At 42.7% G+C, this 20,210-nt stretch overlaps 3 protein-coding genes across 4 annotated transcripts; 2 read left to right on the plus strand and 1 right to left on the minus strand.

The window, feature by feature from the left end:
• Positions 1–5,600: 5,600 nt before the first annotated feature.
• LOC115692975 (uncharacterized transporter C405.03c-like) lies at positions 5,601–9,627 on the plus strand. The gene is made up of 8 exons (XM_030619956.2): positions 5,601–6,020; positions 6,610–7,014; positions 7,357–7,571; positions 8,088–8,158; positions 8,246–8,347; positions 8,704–8,821; positions 9,084–9,219; positions 9,366–9,627. The coding sequence occupies exons 1-8, from the start codon at positions 5,937–5,939 to the stop codon at positions 9,426–9,428; spliced, it is 1,194 nt and encodes a 397-aa protein (XP_030475816.1). The 5' UTR covers positions 5,601–5,936; the 3' UTR covers positions 9,429–9,627.
• Positions 9,628–12,701: 3,074 nt separating this feature from the next.
• LOC115692985 (uncharacterized) lies at positions 12,702–15,419 on the minus strand. The gene is made up of 3 exons (XM_030619972.2): positions 15,281–15,419; positions 14,020–14,532; positions 12,702–12,968 (listed from the first exon to the last, which is right to left on the minus strand). The coding sequence occupies exons 2-3, from the start codon at positions 14,423–14,425 to the stop codon at positions 12,811–12,813; spliced, it is 564 nt and encodes a 187-aa protein (XP_030475832.1). The 5' UTR covers positions 14,426–14,532; positions 15,281–15,419; the 3' UTR covers positions 12,702–12,810.
• Positions 15,420–16,024: 605 nt separating this feature from the next.
• Positions 16,025–19,500, plus strand: LOC115692986 (iron-sulfur assembly protein IscA-like 2, mitochondrial). Of its 2 annotated transcripts, none has more exons than XR_004007168.2 (5): positions 16,025–16,259; positions 17,623–17,817; positions 18,549–18,679; positions 18,762–18,887; positions 19,160–19,500. XR_004007168.2 is itself a non-coding variant. In XM_030619975.2 (5 exons), the coding sequence occupies exons 1-5, from the start codon at positions 16,140–16,142 to the stop codon at positions 19,223–19,225; spliced, it is 621 nt and encodes a 206-aa protein (XP_030475835.1). In that variant the 5' UTR covers positions 16,029–16,139; the 3' UTR covers positions 19,226–19,500. The 2 variants fall into 2 exon arrangements, 1 of the variants encoding a protein (XP_030475835.1); XM_030619975.2 differs by having other exon boundaries at positions 16,029–16,259; positions 18,779–18,887.
• Positions 19,501–20,210: the final 710 nt, after the last annotated feature.

The following is a 20,210-nucleotide window of genomic DNA, read 5'->3' on the forward strand; positions in this document are numbered from 1 at the left end:
CAATCGCGACCCCTGAAACTAGTGATAAATTCTCGTGTTCTCTGGGAAATTGAGACCGTCATGACTCGAGTAACCCTAGGTCGATACGCGTAACCCCTAAACAGCCTCCCGTTAGCGAGAGACGCTAAAACTGCAAATTGAGCCAAATCGATCGTGGAATTAAGTCCGAACTTCGGTGTCAAATTTCGTGGGCGTGCGCAACTATTTTTGCAAGGATGACGTCATTTTTATGTGGCCACTCACATTTGGGATCAGTAGAGTCAAAAATTGAAAAATTGACCCGGGACCGAAAAATTACTATTTTGCCCCTAGGCCTAATTATAGTGTTCCGAATTTTGGGAGATTAAATTGGATTAATTTAGCCTCTATTATTGATGGACCATATTACCCCAAGATATTTTGAGTGGGATTTATCCAAGCCCTTAGATGAAGGGCATGATGGTCATTATAGGTTAGTTGGTCAACCACCCCACTAAGCTCAATTTGATAAACACTCTAGTCTCTCTCTCTCTCCTCCTCATTTCCTCCATCACCACCGGCCATCCCTTCCTCTCTCTCCCTCTCCCACGAGCTCCCTCTCTCCCTTCCTCCCGGCAGCGCGAGAAGCCGCCGGAGCGCCGCTGCCGCCGGCCGCCGGTGCCGCTCGCCTAGGCCGCCCATCTGCGCCAACCTCGCCTCACCACCACCATCTAGCCATCCCACTCTATCTCTCTCTCCTTCCCAGTTGTGTGATCAGCCCCCGCCTAGGACCGCCGCCGTCCGCAAGCCGCCGCCGCCGCCGCCGCTCGCGCCGCCGTGCAGGCCGCCCGTCGCCGCCATTTGTCCCGCCAACTCTCAGCCGCCCTTGCCACCTATTCAGCCTTGTTTGGGAGCTTAGAAATCCAAGTGAGTACAACCCTAAACCCTAGTTAGACTAATGTGCATTTCTAGATGAGTTTTAGGGGTTAATTAGGGTAATTTAGGGGTTAACTTGTGGAGGGTGTTAGGGGCTGACTTTGTGGTTAATTTAGTGGCTTAGTGTGATGATTTAATTGAGGTTTAGTGGTTCATAATGTGCTGTGTGGTGGCTGAGCTGAGGCGCCTTGATTTGGGCGAAATTGTGGATTTGGCGGATGTAATTTGTGGACCGCATGGTGGCTGTTTTCATGATGATTCTTGTGGTTTAATGTGGTGATTTGAAAGTGAATTTAGTGGCCTAGGGTGGGCTGTTCATGGCTGATTTGGTATCGGGTTGATACGGGCCATAATTGGTTAATCGAGGTTTTAGGGTGAATTGTTTAGGAATTGCGATCGACCCGTGAGGAGACGGAATTAAGTATGGCTTGATTGTGAATGTGTAGTGCCCTATGATGTGCTAGGCGACCAATTCATGAAGTGCTTGATAGACTATCGGCACGTGTAGTTTGGGTGTTTTAATTGCGTGAATTTGGGTGCCAAATTGTGTGTTGTGATTGATTGGGACTAATCGGTCTAGTGGGCATATTGAAATGTGAATTGAGCATGTTGTGGCATTAATTGAATAAATAGCCAACTAATATTGGGTGCCCCGTGTGAATTTCACGAATGCCAAGTGTGGACATTGTGGCCTTGTGCGTGCATACTGAGTATTGGCATATCATGTACATTATACGTGTGCGCATGAAAGGCATGAGCATGTGATCACCTAATCGCCCTGATGCGTTTTACGCGGGGTTCAGATAATAACTGATGTATGTGAATGTGTGATCACATAAAGCCCTGATGCGTTTTACGCGGGGTATTGAACCCGTCCTGAGGCGTGTTACGCGTGACGATGCCCGGATTACCGGAAGATGACAAACCTGATGCATTTTACGCGGGTTGTGTCGTGAGCCTGATACGTTTTACGCGGGCCAGAGATCGATCTCAAAGTGATAGACTTGATGCGTTTAACGCGGGTCGGTGAATTTGGTAAATTGTAAGTGTGCAAGAGTACAAGCGTGCGAAAGTGCATTGATGAGGCATGAGCACGAGTACGAGCACGAGCATATGCATGACATGCGTTGTGACCAAGTGACGTGTGCATGTGCCATGACTGGGTTCTGTGTTGCTATTGTGATTTATAAGTGCCTAACTTGCAGGGCCAAGTAAGTATTGGATTTGGGCCTGAGGGCCTAAATCTTTTATATTCTAGATTGAGTGTTGTTTGAGTGTTGTTTGGTGCTCGTCAGGAGGTGCATGCGAGTCTAGCTTAGGTTTAGGGGGCCTACTCGCTGAGATTTATTCTCACTGTTGTATAAACCAAACTTTTCAGACCCCCGGCCTTGAGATGTCTACAGTGCCTTTTCGTTTTGGGATCCCTTACCGGATAGACCGGGAGGAGACGGTGTACCCCGTAGGGAACGGGGATTTTTATGTGAGATACCTTACTACAGTTTTGGTGGATGCGGGAAAGCAACTTGATCAAACCCACATGTACATAGGTTGGTGTATCAGGGATCTTACAGGGACTTACGGGCCCCTTTGATCTTTTGAGGTCCCGTTTACCGAGTCAGGGAATGTTGATCGTCAGTGTCCCGATGGGGACTTGGCGAGCCCTGACCGTGCGTCCAAGGATGAGCCAGAGCAGATGGAGGAGGAGCCGGAGGTTGGGGACCCAGGCCCGGAGCCAATGGATTCGGAGGACGAGCCAGAACCGATGGAGCTGGACCTCGAGCTGGAGGCAGCACCTGAGGAGGTCGGTTCAGACGAGGAGTCATCCGGGATCGATACCGAGTTGGAGTCCATGGAGTCCGAGCCGGAGCCGTTCGAGAGTTCTTTCGGCCCGTCGAGTTCTGACTCAGACTGGGAGTCCTAGAGTAGACCCTAGACCCTAGTTAGGTCGGGCCAGTACCTTTTTGACCGGAGCCCCACCTAGTTCTAGTACCCCTGACCGCCCAGGCCACTTACCCCTTTTTGTCAGTAGTGGCCATTGACCCGCTTTTTATTTTTGGGCTCGTGCTGTATATGGATAGTGTATATGTTCTCTCTGTTAATGCAAGTGTTTATTTATAATGTTGTCGTAGTATGTGCTATCCTTGGTCATGTGTGTTTAATCGTACGGGTGTTTATATTGCTTCCGCATGTGCTTGATCTCTGTGTTGGGCGTTAGGTCGGCGACAAGTCCTGGGACGTCGCACTCGAATCGACCGCGGCAGGGATGTGGCGCGCCGTAAGGTGCAGGGCATGACATGAATTGGATCATTAAGCTTGTTACATGCCTAGGATGTGTTTGATGGATTTCTTAGGGGGTATTTGATTGTTTCTATAAGATGTGATGGCAATTCTTTAGTGATAAGAATGTGGAAAAGACGAAAATAAACCTAAAAGTGATAGCTTTGTAATTTGACTAAGTTACCAATTTACTAGCTAAATGTTGTTGATTAATTACGTGATCGATTCTTTGCATTAGCAACGTTCGCGTTGTAGAATATTTGAGTTATCGATGTTCACGTTCTGATTCTCTGAGTATACTATCATTGCTTGCATGAGAAATTAAATGAGATAACCATGTCATTATCATGTGATCATTGAAAGACATGATGATAAACGAAGAGAGGTAAGCATGTGAACATCATTGCCCACATATGTGATCATTAAAAGGGCAAGGTAATATTATGCATGAAAAAATGTGTATTGGATGTCGATTGTTGAAATGAACGTTGATTTCGCTATTGATGCAAGGGAGATCATGTTATTATAATGTTTTCATATGCATTGTTGCAATGTAAGTAAATATAGAAAGTATTATGAAAAATTATGTCCGTCGCTTACATATTAGTGGCGACGATGCCCCGTAGAGTCGTGATGCCCTGGGAGTGTTCGAGATGCCTCGAACTGGAGATGCCTCGTAGAATCAGGATGTCTCGAAGCTGAGATGCCCTAGAGTTGGGATGCCCCGTAGAGTTGGAATGCCCCGGGAGTGTTCGGGATACCTCGGAGTGAAAATGCTCCATGTGTCGAGATGCCCCGGAGTTGGGATGCCCCGGGAGTCGATGAAATGAGATGAAATAATTAATATGATGCATGACTGCATACATGTTTAAGAATTATGTGAAATAGTCACGAAATGTCTAAGTTGATTTTCAATGGTTTCATATCTTGGGCTAATCGTTAGATGGACCACTTAATTCCAAATGCTAAAAGCAGAAGCCGCCCCAAACACCCACTAACATGCTTTTGGGCCACAAGCAAACCTTGATTATCCCGAAGTCAAAGTTATCATCGGTTGGCCTCATTAGTAAGAATGACTACGTTTGTAATGAATGTATAGTACCAGATACGGTACTATCTAGGGTAAGATATGAGTTTGCTCTTTAAAGTTTTACATTTAATTAGGAGATAAATATCATCGACCATGCAGAACCCGCAAAGGGACAAACCTAAAGGCGAGTGGCTCTCTATGTGAGAGCCACTCGATTCTCCCAAAAACTCTAATAACCAGCCTTTCTCTTTCTCTTATCATTTTCTTAAAAAAATTGACTTAGGGTATCGGAGACCTATCAAGGGAAGCTCGGATTGACTTGCCCTCTCTGTGATGTGTAGATCTAATGGTCCTTTTTTTTTTTTACATAACATAGACTTATCATTTCATTTAACAACTATCCCTCAAGAGTAAGGAGCATCAAAACACAGGATCTCCCATAGAGGAGGTGGAGGGTAAAAAACCCAATAAAGTGGAAGGGCCTTAAATCTTGAGGCCTTTACAACCCAATCTGCTAATCTATTTGAATCTCAAGGGGAGTAAGCTAACTCAAGACTCTCAAAAAGGGCCATGAATCCTAAACATTCTGTGATAAGGGGCTCAACGTCCCACGAGCATAGAGAGGAATCTTGTAGGAAGTTTATCAAGGAGGAGCTATCAGTTTCCAGCACAAATTTATGTCCAGATCAGCCAGCAAAGTGTCTAAGAGCGTGGAGACAAGCAAGGGTTTCAGAGTGAAGGGCGGAGGACACTCGGATTGATTGCGTAGCTCCTTCGATCAATCTCCCTTCAGAATTGCGACACACAAAAGCAAAGCCCCTTCCGTAGGCCTCGGGAGATGTGATCCATCATTGTTAATCTTCAGCATCCCTAGCTATGGTGGTCTCCACCTCAAAGGTAAATCCTTCGATGCTCGCTCTCCTGCCTTGTTACTCCCGTTCCACTTCATATAGTTGTATGGTCCTTGAAGGAGCTCGATGTTGTCGGGGATTTTGCACATTGTCAATTTTATCGGTACTTCAATCAGTCGGCTTGTTGGTGCTTAAAAGCCGAGCCCCGGGATGGGGAAACTCTAGTTGACCGAAAGTACAAAGAGAAGGTAGTGTCAAAAGAGGATCGCATGATAAAAAAAGCCTCCTTAGTTCTAGTTAGAAAATCTTAAACCACCTTCATAAATTTCAAGAGATTAGTGGTGACTTCACGCATCATTAACAATTAAATTTTTTGGACAAGTTAAGCGGTATTAAGCCGGACACAGAGATTTGAGAAACTTCAAGAGTCAAGAGTTTCATACCCATCGTGGGCTTTGAGGCTTTAGCCTTCAGGGCTTACAGAAGCAAAGATGGATAAAAAGGCCACCTCTTCCCAAAACTCCATTCAAGCCTGTACTGAGTTTAATGCAGAACCACCTGTCACTCTCGTCCGATTCATGCTGTCACAACAACAAAAACGCTTGAAAATTGCGTGAAAACTTCTAAGCAAAGTCCACTTCGGATGGTCTTGACGGCAATCTCCTACTTTTCCTAAAATTCATCGACCGACTCGTCTACTTCCTCGCAGTTCCCGAAACGCCGTCCTATCTGACCGTAAGTATCTCTGCAGAAACAACAAGCGAACCCTGATGTCACGGTATTTACACCCACGAAGCCGTTTTCTCTTTTCCGTGTCGAACGACGGAGGCTTTGTGGCAGACTCGGTGCGGTGTTGCTTCGTCTGTGTTCTCTAGTGTTCTTGGATGATGGGTTGGAGATACAAAGCTGGTTTGGGTCTGATTGGCACGGTTGTGTTCATATGGGTCGCTTCTGCCGAGGTGACTCAGGTTAGATTTCTTTCCTTTAATTGTCTTTTGCGTATTATCTGATCTTGGTAGTTCTTCGAAATTTGAATGATGTCCGTTTGGTTGCTGCGAGAAAAGAAAAGGAGAGGTCGACCGTTTGGAATTTAAATTATACCGTGAGATCCGAAGTTAGTGATTCACTCTGCATTTGCTGCTCTATAACCCAAGAATTGATACTGATTTCTGGGAACATGACAATTGTTCTGTTCTTGATTATATGTTTTACTTGAAGGGGTTGCTTCTTCATCCCTGGTTTGGTTTCTGACTTGATAGAGGAAGAGTTGACTTTTGAAGAAAAGTTAGAAAGGATAAATGTTTTGCCTGTTTGAATGCCCTAGAAGTGTTATCGCAGCCTACATTCGTGCCAAAATCTTATTTCTGGATTATGGTAGTGCGTACACGTTGAATTGTTCATTGAATTTGGCGAATATTGTTCTTACTAAGTGTATGCTGGTTGAGATAGCGGTATCTTTTGATGGGTGTCATTTAAAACATGTTTTATTTGCTTTTGGATATATTATGTTGTCTATCCAAGTTCCTAATTTTTGTTTTTTGGGTTCTTGCTGTTCAGAAAATTTTCGAAGAATACAAACAGCCATTTGCCATTACATATCTTATGGTCTCTCTCATGGTCGTCTTTTTTCCTATCGCGTTCCTTAAGGACCGTGTATGTGACTTACTCAGAAGAGACCCTTTCAGAAGACTCTACTGTAAAATCAGTGGCAAGAGCAGCAGTTCAAGTGAACTTAACATTCCCCTTATATCCAGTGAATTGTACGATGATGCAGAGACAGCTTCAAAGAATAACCTAATTCCTGACTCGGCCTGGGATATTGGTGAGAGGGAAGAGGGTTGGCCTTTGAGGTCAATGAATGAGGAATGTGAACATCCGTTGATCAGCGAGAATCCTGGACTTGGTTCATTGGATATTGTCAAATGTAGCTTATATCTCACCCCTATATGGTTTCTGACAGAGGTAATACATCTTTGCGATTTAGAAACCTAAGTTGTTCTTTTATATGAAACAGCAATTTCTATAATCAGAAGGTGGTTTTGGATTCCTATAAGAGAGCTAGATGTGGAAGCTTGTTTAATATTTGTAAGTTTGTTGACTGCTTCCAGTCCACTATAATTTCTTAGTATTTTTGTTCAAGTGCACTGGGATAACTTGATGTTGTGTACTAGATGATAATGAATGGGGTATCTTGTCTGCATGTGATGGAATCAGATATAGATTACCCTTTCCCCCCATTCCTGTGTAATTCTTGAATACCTGTTTCTGGACAAGTTAGTAATTGACTGGTTAAATCACACGCAGTACTTGATGAATTCCGCTCTGGCAAATACCAGTGTAGCAAGTACGACTGTCCTGGCATCTACATCTTCCCTCTTCACACTTTTCTTTGGAGCTCTTCTCGGCCAGGAATCCATAAGCATTGTGAGGGTGGTCGCTGTCTTTATCAGCATGGCTGGTGTTGCCATGACCACAATTGGAGAAACTTCGGCGTCTGATGAGTCCTTAAGCGCATCAGAGTGAGTATGAGGATATAGTAGGGTTTTGCTTGCAAGATGAAGTCTTTTCCCTTATTTAGTCAGAGAAGAAGAGCATACTTGAATTTCCTAATGCTAATATCCTAAAACTTTTGTGAAAAACAATACTTTGGTAGCTTGCATACTCCGGTGTACCCCAATTTTGTCCCCAAATGAAGTGAAAGATAGGGAACTTGCACAACTAAGATATGGAGTCTGCATGGAATGTGAAAATAACTGATACTTTTTTGAAAATTTTAGTGATGTCTCTTCTACTTAATTTGGAGTGTAACGAGTTTGTTGAAGATGCAGGAAAGTTGAGTCTGCATTTCCCCACAAGAGCCGATACATTCCTTTTGGAAGATGGTCCATCGTAACCTTTTATGCCAAATTCACATTGCAACTAAACAATTACCTTTTTACATGCATCAATAAACTGAATGTTTGCCGCTTATTACGTCATGTCTGTGTGATATATCTTGCGTGTTTTTCCTGATACCTACTGTTCTTGTTGCCAAGGATCAAAAAGCACACAATCATGGGGAACATTTTTGGCCTTCTGTCAGCAGTATTATATGGTTTGTTCACAGGTGAAAATCTCTGCCTCAAAATCAGGATTTTCATAGTACTTCTTTAACTCTCTTTTCATTGTCTTTAACGGCCTGGGTCTTGTGCAGTGCTGCTAAAGAAGTTTGCAGGGTCAGAGGGAGAGAAGGTAGGTGTGCACAAGTTTTTCGGATATATTGGCCTCTTCACTCTTCTTGGCCTTTGGTGGTTTGGTAAGTGGTGCGGAAGCAGAACTGAAGCAAACTTATTCTGGTTATCTTCTGCAATGGAAACATTGAGCTGGATTTAGTTTTGACTGTTAATTTGCATGAATTTTGAGATTTAAGCTGTGGTTTTGAATATTCTAGTTGGATGGGGGAATGCGAGCCGGCTAGCTCACCTTAGTAATTGATAAGATTTAGCATTTAATTTCATGCCTAAAAGTTTAAAAGCCCAACCTTCCGGTTTTGGTTTTTCAAACATCTTTCCTTGATGATTTGTATTTTAGTTGATAGTTCTCCCCATTCCATCACATTTTTCTACTGCTTCCATAGCAGAAACTTTTCTCAGAGATGTTTGCCTCATGCAGGATGGCCACTACATGCTTTGGGGATTGAGCCCAAATTTAGCCTCCCGTCATCGACATCTATTGGTGGAGCCTTGGTTTTAAATGGCCTTGTGGGGAGTGTTCTTTTGGATTACTTTTGGTATGTCTCGCCCATTCTCGTTCCATGAAGGGTCAGTAAAACTTACCACGGTTGAAAATATGGTTCAGATGAAGTTTAGTATGCTTTTTGTGTAGTAGATGGATAAATGACAGAGCCTTTACCAATGGTTCTGAAGTGCTAATAGAATTCACTAAGTTCCAATTGACGGTTACACATTTTCTTGTTTGCAACATTAGCTAATGCTTTCTATCTATAAGTTGCCACATTCTTTGGTGGGTAATGTCGGAAAATGTTGAAACAGGGCCCTATCAATCGTCTGGACAACTCCGCTGGTTGCAACGCTTGGCATGTCCTTGACGATCCCCCTCGCAATGGTGGCAGACATGCTTGTTCACGGCCGTCGTTACTCTGCAATTTACATTGTCGGATGCGTCCAGGTATGCTCAGGTTCCTTGCCTTTATGTCACATTTGATACAATCGAAAGTTATAAGCTGAACTTGTGCTTTCATAAATGTATGATATCGGTGCAAGTATGATCAACGAAGCCTGGTTCGGACATTCTCACCAGCTCGTTCGTTTCAGGTTTTTGCAGGATTCGTCGTAGCCAATCTCTCGGATATGTTTGCAAAGAAACCAGAATTATGACACTACGAGTGTGTTTGGGTGAAAACTTTCCAACTCATGGTGCAACCACCTACATGAGATCTTCCTCACTGTAAATGGCCCTCAAGTCTGTAATACACAGGCAAATCTCTGTGCCATGACTATTGCGAACGTGATTTTCACAGTGAATAATGAGTTTATGCGCGAAATGATAAGGAGGAAGACGGTGATTACGACTTAACCCGAAATAACTTCGCATCCCTAAATATTGGTCTTTTCTTTTCTTTTTACCATGATTATTACCTTAACAATTTGTTTATGACCCTACCGTTTCCCCACGGGATATGCTCTTATGTTCCGTGGTTTGAGTCAGCTTTGTATCACATCAAATATCAAACAGAATCACTAAAAGAATATGTGGATTTACATTTTTCTGATCTCGAATCAAAACTGAGATTCACAAAACACATTGCTTGAGATCTTCGACTCGTACAATTTTTCCGGGAGAAGCTAGAGCAGTTTCATGAAGCTAAGATCCATAATAAATTAGCGGCCCTCGTCGCTCTCGGAGAAGATAACATTCATCTTCCTCTAGTTGACCTGAACCCGGAGGCCACAATCACCGGCCGGTTGCCACACCCCACCCCCCCCCCCCCCCCCAAATCTCTTGTCCGGCCGCCTGAGGTCGCGCGACTCCAGGCGACCGCCGACCCAAGCGACGGTGCATGGGCGATCGCTCGACCCAGGCGGCCATCGCCTGGGTCAGGCGACCTCGCCGACCCGTCGCCGGCCAGATCCGCCCTCGCCGGCCCTTCGCCGGCCACCCTCACGGTGAAGAAGATGAACAGTAACAGGGCAAAACCGGAAAATTGAAATTTGAGTGAGGGCAATTTGGGAAGGGAAAAATATAGGCTTCAGCATTTGTGGAATGCTGAAAGCCCAAAGCTGGTCCGGACCAGCTTTGGGCTTTCGGCATTCCAAATGCTGGCTTTCGGCTTTCCGGACTCGGAAAGCCGAACCAAACGGTTCAGCATTTTGAGAAGGGGCTTTCGAGGCCGAAAACCCCTTCCCAAAGCTGAACCAAACGGGGCCTTCATTTGTATTCCAATGTCTTCGCAGCCAACTATCAAGCACATGACAAGGACATTTGCAAAACACAATACCTCTAATCGTTAAAATTGCAGGCAAATTTATTCCAACTAAGCAGCTTCTCTGCCTCGTCCATCTCTTTGAACCTCCAATAACCGTTAATCAGTGTATTGTATGTTACCAACACAGGTGAAGTGCAGTACGCAGTCTAATAGACAAACTATCCAAAAGTCTCAACAACAGAGAATCGGCATTTGATTCGATGTCTTTTTCACTCTCTGCATCCCCTCTTACAAGTTCATCGTCATAACCAACAACAGAGAGTGAGAGAGAGAAGACAGAGAAGCACATACAGATAACCACAAAGCATCACCATCTACACTCATTCATAACATGTTTATAACAGGTTCATGTAAGAATGTCATAGCAGCCCAACAAGACACAAGCACAGAGCTACAAGCAACTGCAGTCAGGTGACAACACTGAACCTCCTAAACAAGCAAGCATTCTAATAACAAGACTGAACGAAGCATCACACCACTAATAACAGAACTAATTCAAGAATAATAGCACTTAACCAAACACTGAACCTGTGATAATAGCATTGAACCAACCATAATACCACTGAACCTGTTATAAACCAGCAAGTATTCTTACATGAACCTGTATGAACAAGTCATAACAAGAAACCAAGTATAGCAGTCCAGCAAGACACATGCATAAAACCACAAGAAACCTGTTACAAAAATACCTCACAACCAAAGAAAAAAATGTTGAATAGCTTGCAGCTTGTTGAGTAAAAACAGTTCAAACCAAAGACTGATGCAGTGAACGGATGCTGCATCAGTTCAAGTACCAATTAATCAAAAGCAGACTAAATAGCACTAATTGAAAACAAACTAAATAGCATTAGATAAACTGATCCACATTATTTGATGGAAAAGACAAACATCCCAACACAGCAGGCACAACTCAACACATAGTACATAGCCAAATCCACTCATAAACAACATGATAACTAGCAGTTTCTAGTCTACAACTCAACGTCCTTATCTAACAGCATGCACTAAATATCCACAGCATTTGCCAGCTTGCAACTTCACAGCCCACCACCAATTAAAGATTCTTGAGTGCATGGAGGTTCTGAGAAATCAGATGAAGCATGGCTTGGGGAAACTTGAACATTCCTTGCTCTTGTCTGTCTATTGAAGATGGATGAACCTAGAATATCAATAACTCTATCACAACCAGGCATCTGCAGTAAACAAACATATCAACTTGCTTTACTTTTCGATATACATATAAATAATTAGACAAAGAGATTACCCTTAAATATGCATTCCTAGTGGCTTCAGACCCAAAAAGTCCTTTCATGCCTGGAGATACAAATGAGCATAAACCATTAACTTCAACAAACTCAATGATACCTAAATCAATCGAATGTCATAGACACGAGTTCCATACCTAAATATTTGAAGAGAAAACCCCAGGCAAGTCAAAGAGTTCTGAGGAAAAAGTGGAAAAAGGGAAGCGCTAGACAAGTAACTAATGTGAGAAAGATCAAGAAAGAAAAGAGGACTGATAAAGAATAGTCCTGTGAATTTCAAATTTTATTCAGCAGAGTATTCCGCCACCATGATGCAACAGAAGGATAAGAACTCTAAGCCACTTGACCCAATAATAGAATTACTTAGGGTTTCCCTTTTCCTAGACTCGGTCAACAAAAGAAGCAGAAGACTAGGCTTCTAAAGCACAACATACTAAGTGAAACCTGTTGAGTCAAGTTTCATATGTCCACTTAGACCAACCATGAACCACACTGCAGTGCAACCAAAAAACTGTTACACTTTCGATTAAAGAACTGTGTAGTTATACTTTCGAAAGTATAAACCAGAAAAGTATCTTGACAAGCACACACAAGTAAGAACTCTGTCGCTAAGTTCGCCAGGAGCCACAAGTTTGAACAGCCCAAAAGTATGAAATTCAACTTAAAAAGCTGAACACAGGAGTTGGCTAAATTCCGGGCATAGTGACATGATAAAGAAGATCTACCAGACTTGCAGATCTCGGCATCCTAAACAATGTCCATGACAAAATAATGTCTGTAACCTTAAAGTCATTCCACAATATCAGAATAATACATTTCTTAGAGCATATCAGAGAAATCGACATGGTGCACAACCAACGAAATAGCCATTCCACGAAATTGGAAAGGAAAAAAATGAATTACTAGATAATACAATTCTTCTATTTCTCAAGATCATGGTCATTCAATGCCCTTACAAAGATCTGAACAATAGGAGCAGAACAACCCAATGTATAAGCAAACCCTCATTCAAAGTTCATCCTCCATCCTCAAGTACTCCCCAATATCGGCCTGATGGAGCACGACAAGCCCATTTGGATCCAACTTCCTACAATCCTGGGTTGACCTTTGTGAAATCCCAAATCCCAAAGGAACATCAGACATGGAAAAGACCACCACTCCATCACCTGTCATAACATTTGTCTTCAATCATCAGATATCTTCCAAATGAACCATTTTTCCCCACACAAGTATGAAGATGAGGAAGACAAATTGAACATGGTACTTCTTGAGTACTGGTCTGGGTGGATTAAAATCTTGTCCCTAATTAATCAAGTTTTGACAAATCTAAAATACAAGGCAAAAACAAACAAGTCGTTATTCTATTAAAATAAACAGCTATTTATCTTCGACATCAAGTGAAATGATTGCACTATTGTGTTTTCATTGATCTAACCTTTTGTATAAGAACCAAGACACTTCACTAACCAAAACCAAGTGCAGGAAGACTGAGTTAAATCATTTAAACAGGCTAGATCCTCAATTTCTACAAAAAATAAATCTGGATCTTCACCTCTCTCTCAATCAATTAAGGGTGCTTACTCAAAATAAGACAACACAACGTATACAACCATTCACAAATTAAACCAAAAGTGATGGTAGCAAGAAAATGTTATAGGAAGAAAGGATGATGGCAAGAAAAATGGAAGAGTGGGAGTAGGAGCCAATTCGGAGGGAATAAAGGACTGAGACGGACAATGTGATAAAGCCAAGACGAGAGGGCCATGGAAAGAAAAGAGACGGATGATTGCAAACCCAATTAGGGATTGCAACTACAGTCAAAGTGGGAGTTCCCTCCATCATCTCCATTGAGGCCACATTTTACCAGCAAATTACTGTCGATCAAGCTGAATTTTCAAGCTATTTAGATATATCATTCACCCCTTAGAAAAAGGACCAGGAAAACAGTACATCTCCAATTTAAACATTGACTAATACCCAATTAGCACAAAGTGACAATCCTAAGTTCAATTTATACAATAGCATATGAAACTTCAGATAAAGTTCCTTTGTTTCGCCCCGATGATATTCCATTCTATCTAAGTTTCTGCGTCTGACCTTCACATCTCTCTCAGATTCCAAAACCCAGACCCCATCCCACAACACCTCAAGCAGAAACATAACATTCACCAAACAACACTTAAAATCGCAAAATTTGAGCTGAAATTGACAATTCACCTGCATTGATGTTTTCGGTGATCCTTCCCAATCCACCCTTCAACACGTGATTCCCGTAAAGGAATGACATCTCCGAGGTGGGCTTGAGCCAGACCTTGTGCTTTGCGTTGGCAGCCAAAATGCTCAGCGCCTGGATTGTCAGGTGGAAGCTCCCGCCCTTGGTGAACTTGCCAATGCAGGTGCCTAGGGACGCCAGGTTGTGGCGGCCGATGTTGGTGGCTCGCTTGACCAGTGACTCGCTGACGTAGTAGACCCGGTTCTTGCAGAGCCGGAAGCAGTAGCGGCCTGGATTCGGGTCAGGCCCCTCATGGGAGGGGCTCTCGACGATATTCTTGAGGTTGTTGCCAGTGAACTTGAACAGCTTCTCAAACACCTGGGTCGTCTCCTTCTCATCCAGCGTCCTCATCACACGTTCTTGAATTTGAGCTCCTTCGGAGGTCTGTGATGAACTTTAAGGCAGAGAAATGGATCGCTTTGGATAGCCAGCTAGTGGAAACCCAGGCAGAGGACGACCTGCGGGAGGATAATTAGGAGCAGGATAGTAAGCCTGCGGTGTGGATAACAAGAGAACCGGCCTACCCTCCTATAGGAACAAACTTTAAACCTTAACTCAGTGACTTATAGGGCTGGGGCTTAACAAAAATGGAATAATCACGTTTAAACACCTCAAGTGTTGGCTGGAATGAAATATTAACGTCAAAGAGGTATTTCATCAAACATGCAGAGTGACTTCTGGGGCCGGGGCTTAACAAAAACGGAACACTCCTATCCAGAAAATATTTACAGAAAAATGCGTTTAAACACCAAAAGTGTTGGCGTGAATGGGCAACATCTATATCAAAGAGGTATTTCATCAAACACGCAGAGCGCCAGTACTTTCAGCACCTCCGCCCACATCTAAACACCAGAAAAACAGCACCCACGATTCCATGGGAAATTAGCTCCTGAAGAAGGCGAGAAATCTCGACTCCCTTAACCATCAAACCGGCAGACATAACACTGGGGAAGGCTCTCACATACTAGCACACCAAAACCCAATTTCCATAAACGATACACAACTCGATAGGACCCAAAATCACTGCCTTCCACTTCACTCAATCTTAATGCTAATCGATGACTCTGTTGGTCAAAAGTCAGGTCTTTACAGTTTGATACGGTGCCTGTCATCCTCCTACGTATGGCCCAGGAGAATCGCAGCGATACCCAAATCGAGACATTCAACGAAGAAGTCGAAAGCGAAACCGACATGGACAGAGAGTACCTCGGAGTGCAGAGGCGCCGGACGTGAGAGACGGGGGGAGGGAGCGTGAGAAACCGAGAGCGATGAACGACGACAGACAGAAAGGCGGCACCTTTGAAGGACAAAAACGTAAAAAAGGCTAACTTAGGGCAGCGTGAATTGGTTCACAATCCAATATCGGTTCCCATTTTTCTCCTTTTCAAATTAAATTAAGTAAAATTAGCATTAAAAATTAGATTTGGACCAAAATAGCGTTATTTTAGATACGTCATCGCCACGTAAGTTAGAGAAGATAATAAAAATAAAAGTCATGACATTTTTCGTTAGCCAAGTTAGACATAATTAATGAAAAAACTCGATTGCACAGTATTATACCTTTTTGTAATCTTTTTAGACTCAATTATACTTTTGTAACGAGTTTTAGAACTTTCAGTGCACTTATCCAAAAAAAATTATACTGTTTTTTCTCCTCCTTAAAGATTTGCCAAAAGGTTTTTTCTTATACAATCTTTTATTTATGGAAAATTTGACTGAAATAGATTGTAATACTCCTTCTTTTAATGGGTGTCTTTCTTTTTAGCTGGGTAGAAACATATGCCAAACAAAACGTAGAGAATAGAAAGATAAACACCATCCAATCAAAAACAAAAGTGGGCAGTGCAGTGCCGTGTTCATCCGGCCATCTGACGACCGGTTCGATCGGAGGCTGCGAACCCGGTTCGATCGGAGGCTGAGAACCCGGTTCACTCTCTCTCTCCTTCTCTCTCTTTCTCTGTATGTGTTCGCCTAAACATTACGGAGGCTACAGAGCTCCGGCCTCCGTCCGTCGTCCCAGTTTCCCGGAAGCAGCATCTCCGCAAGCCCTTAACCCCTGTTCGCCATGGCGTCAGCCGCTCGCGGAAGCGGAGGGGGTCTCATGCGCGGCCTCCGCGGGGCGATTGCGCGTCGGAGCTCGGTCTGCGCGGGCTCCCGCGTCGACGGAGCCCTTCTCCGGGAACGGGTAAGCGAGATGGTCTTCCGGGTCGATTGGTGGTTTCCGGTTCTCTTTTGTCTTTGCTCGTCCGCCCGGGGTTCGGAGGATTCTGGCTTCCGCGCGAGATTGTTGTCCCTGGCTTGCTGCTTAGCTCTTGGATTATTGCAAGTTTTCATCTTTGTTTTGAACAAAGAGTTTGGTCATTAGGACGATGATTTGTTGAGGCATTCGGTGATCTCAGCCAAGCATTTCATCCCATCTGCAATGCTTGCTTGAGCTCTCTCTTGGGCTGTAAAAAATGGGTAGTGTTTGTTCCAGGTTACTTGAATTCTTATGCACTGTCTAGCGGTAAGAAAAGCAGCTCGATAATTGAAGGGCAAGTAGAAAATATCTTATACGGTGTCTTCAATCAATCAGCATGAAGCATAGTTAGGGCATGATTGTGTAAAGGGAGAATATGGTTTCTGTTGAATCCTCCCCATTTTTTCAATTTTTGTGAAATCCTTATTGTCGTTACTGCCATTTTGAGTCGCCGATAGCCGGTGAAATCTCTCGGGAAACATCCCGGGCATGTCATTTGATGATGAGGGTTTCTGCGAGCATGCTTGATGCTTGGTACGTGGGATGATTTGAGTTATGGCAGTCATTGAAAAGGCTGCAGCGGATGGAAGAATAGCGGTAGAAATGGCAGGCACGGATAAGGGGAAGTTAACTATTAAGTTACAGGGAGCAGAGGGATTAACTTTACTATGATTTTGATTGACAAGGAGCATTAGTATGTGGAATGTATGATTTAGTTAGATGAATGGTGGACATAATTGTTATTAGTCTTTGACCTTGCTGGTGTTATTTTTCTTTTGGGGACTTTCTTTTTCCTCCCAGTGGTTGAAAATATCCTTCGATCCCTTTGATAGCGAGAGAAATTTTCCAATTACACGTCGGTCTTACTTTAATGTTGGGTTGTGGGACTTCCTTGTAAGGTTTTGATCCTGAATACAGGCCGGATATTGGGAATGTTTAATGTATGCTCGCCATGGCAGAAACTATGCATTGAAATGGTTTGATTAGGTCTAGCTCATATTTACCTATAGAAGAAAAGGTCTATCTCATTTTTACTTATCAAAAAGAATGTCTAGCTCATATTGAAGCAACTCAGTCCTACCCATAATAACACAATTGCCACTCGAGGTGTGAAACCTTTCCTTGTGTCGTCTCTTCATAGTCCCCTGATACAATATAAGGACTACTTCTCTTATCAACTCATAAAGCATTTTTTTTGGATCCTCAAATTATGTAGAAGAAGACTAATGTTTCAATACCCTGGAAACATACAACATGGCATAATAGTTGATGAATGATTACTATGTTTTTCTTCTTTATTTTTTTCCAGATTCACCAAGCGAAGCAAGACATGTCCCGATCATCATCGATGTCATTGATGAAGCGTATAAGTCCATTTTTTGCTGGTCAAATTCGAGAGAACCAGAGGCTTTTGAGCTCTTCCTCTTCTTCTGCACTTCATGAAGCTTCTTCCTCTTCATCACCATCTGTTGATGATGTACATATGACAGCCGCTTGCATCCAGGTATTTATTTCCCTTTATTTCATAAAGATCGACTTAGTAGATGTATAAAAATTTGAAGCAGACTCACACTTAACACAGGACCTGCATCTGATTGACTTCCAGATGTGTATGAAAGAATAAAAACGATCACGATCTCTGTGTTGTAACAATTTAAGGTCGTAATGTCAACATTAGTGCGATGTTCCTGATTTTGTACAAATTGATAAAAGAGAGATGGACCATAAAACCATACTTTTTTTTTCTTCGAGTACTTGAGCTAAGTTCTCTGCAGCAAATATGGTAGCAATATTGTTTGTAACACTTCCTTCTTGTCAGAATTTGTAAAACTTTCATCTTGTCATTGATTTTACGTAGGGGTGGCAGGCACCCTCAGTACCTTATCTATGACATCTTTCTCAGAGAAGCAATGCTCATAAAGAATTTAAGGCTAAGCCTAGGAAATATCCCTTGTAACCTAATATAAGATGCATTCAAGAAATAAAGGTGGAATATTGCTTCCCGATTCAGGAAACGTCTTGAAGTGGCTTCATGTTTCATATCTCGTATGGGTAGACCCATGATTGAGCTCTCATTGTCATCATAAGCTGTGGCTTCTCTATACAGCTGCGAAAGATCGTCATGATGAGCACCATGCAATAAGAGCACGCTAATTTTGCTAATCTAGTGTTGGTAATTTTCCTTATTTTGTCGAGTCATTTTGAGCACTGATTGACATTAGGACTGTTTTTCAGAGAATGAAAGAACTGCAGGCTGCTGAAGGTTCCCTTAAAGAAAAAATGCTTCGTCTGAGTGTAGAAACTGGTGGATGTTCAGGATTTCAATATGTTTTTAATTTGGTTGAAAAAGCCGATTCAGATGACAGGTACTCATTAAATGATGGGAGACAGTTTCTTTTCCCTATGAGTTTCTCAAATTTGATGACCATGTGCTAACACATTCAATAGCTTGTACTTTTTTTCAGGGTTTTTGAGAAAGATGAAGTTAAACTTGTTGTAGACAATATTTCATATGATTTTGTGAAAGGGGCAACTGTTGATTATGTCGAAGAGCTTATCCGTGCTGCTTTCCAGGTTAGCTCAAATACTCTTTTTTGTCCCCCCCCCCGCATTGTCAATGTAGTCTAGTGATAATAAAGAATGTTCTTTCATGCCACAGCTATTTTTATGGTACGGTTTGACATATTGTTGATAGTGGAGACCATTGGCAATAGCAGTTTGCTTCTCTGTAATTCTGAAGTGATATGCTAAGCTGACGGAATTTCTTGTTACTTTTTCCCATATTGTCTTATGCATGTCTACTGTTAGATTAAATTGCAACAGCTAATTTCCGGTGTAATGTGCAGGTAACTGCAAACCCAAGTGCAGTGGGAGGGTGTGGCTGCAAAAGTTCTTTCATGGTAAAACAGTAGTCCTCCAATTTGCTGTTTTCCGATCGTCAACCCACTTACCAGCGATGTATTCGTCTTCTGAGAAACAATGCATTCTTTGATTGTAATTCTGGGGAATAAAACCATGGAGCCATTGTGTAATCCATTGTAAAAGTAAATAGCCATCCATTCTTCTGGAAATAAAAGGCGCACCAATTTGTGAACTGATGATGCTAATATTTGTAAACTCAATTAACTCGACCGGCATTTTGGACTCGTAGCAATTGTTGGGATAATGAGGGATGATTCTTTCGATATCTCATGGTTGTGCATTTGTGGTCTGTTGCTTTTGCGTGCCTACATAAAGATCTGGCAACATGAGCAAGAAGGATGTTGCAAGAAGTTTGGTACATGCCTCTTATCGATGCTGCTTCGACGAGGACAATGACAGGATCAGTTAGGATCTGTCTAGCTGTCTTGATGACAAGTTTTGTGATGCAAATCGCTCACCCAGTTTAATAGAATCGCACGGAGAACAAAACCCGATATGGTTTTTGCACCCGATATGGTTTTTGCGGACTGCAGCGAATGCATTTTGCTACGAAAGATGTCTGGAGAAGAATGGAGAGACGCGCAGGTCGTACTCGAGAAGGAAGATGAAGGAAAAAGGAATCATTCGGATCATGACAGTAACTGATATAGCTTTTGTTATTGTAAAACACTAAAATTGCCGGCGGCTATGTGGACTTCTAAGATGACGGAAGATTCGATCGACCCGTTTCGTGAATAAGACGAGCGAGTTTATCTGAGAACGTATAGTCTGAGTTTACATGCGGCCAAGATATTCCAATGACAAATTATGATTCACATCGCTAGAAATATGAATCATTCGGTACGACTCAACCAATAGAAAAACCAACATTTGGTAGAATTGAAGTACGCAATTGCCTAGGTGTATGCATCATTCTTTGAAATGCTTTCCCCCGAAAGTCATTTGCTTCAACCGTTCACATGTGATTTTTCTTCA

This window comes from Syzygium oleosum, unplaced genomic scaffold (assembly GCF_021117445.2).
Source record: "Syzygium oleosum isolate NSW1041296 unplaced genomic scaffold, Sole_v2.1 Sole_v2.16, whole genome shotgun sequence".
Classification (NCBI taxonomy): domain Eukaryota; kingdom Viridiplantae; phylum Streptophyta; class Magnoliopsida; order Myrtales; family Myrtaceae; genus Syzygium; species Syzygium oleosum.

What these genes read in the sequence shown, in the direction of transcription:
- LOC115692985 (XM_030619972.2), bottom strand. Translation starts at nt 14,425, where the DNA reads ATGAGGACGCTGGATGAGAAGGAGACGACCCAGGTGTTTGAGAAGCTG. An exon ending in CACCGAAAACATCAATGCAG is followed by an intron (nt 12,969 to 14,019) that starts GTGAATTGTCAA and finishes ATGTTATGACAG; the next exon opens with GTGATGGAGTGGTGGTCTTT.
- LOC115692975 (XM_030619956.2), top strand. Translation starts at nt 5,937, where the DNA reads ATGATGGGTTGGAGATACAAAGCTGGTTTGGGTCTGATTGGCACGGTT. An exon ending in GAGTCCTTAAGCGCATCAGA is followed by an intron (nt 7,572 to 8,087) that starts GTGAGTATGAGG and finishes CTTGTTGCCAAG; the next exon opens with GATCAAAAAGCACACAATCA. An exon ending in ACATTGTCGGATGCGTCCAG is followed by an intron (nt 9,220 to 9,365) that starts GTATGCTCAGGT and finishes CGTTCGTTTCAG; the next exon opens with GTTTTTGCAGGATTCGTCGT.
- LOC115692986 (XM_030619975.2), top strand. Translation starts at nt 16,140, where the DNA reads ATGGCGTCAGCCGCTCGCGGAAGCGGAGGGGGTCTCATGCGCGGCCTC. An exon ending in TGACAGCCGCTTGCATCCAG is followed by an intron (nt 17,818 to 18,548) that starts GTATTTATTTCC and finishes ACTGTTTTTCAG; the next exon opens with AGAATGAAAGAACTGCAGGC. An exon ending in AAAGCCGATTCAGATGACAG is followed by an intron (nt 18,680 to 18,778) that starts GTACTCATTAAA and finishes ACTTTTTTTCAG; the next exon opens with GGTTTTTGAGAAAGATGAAG.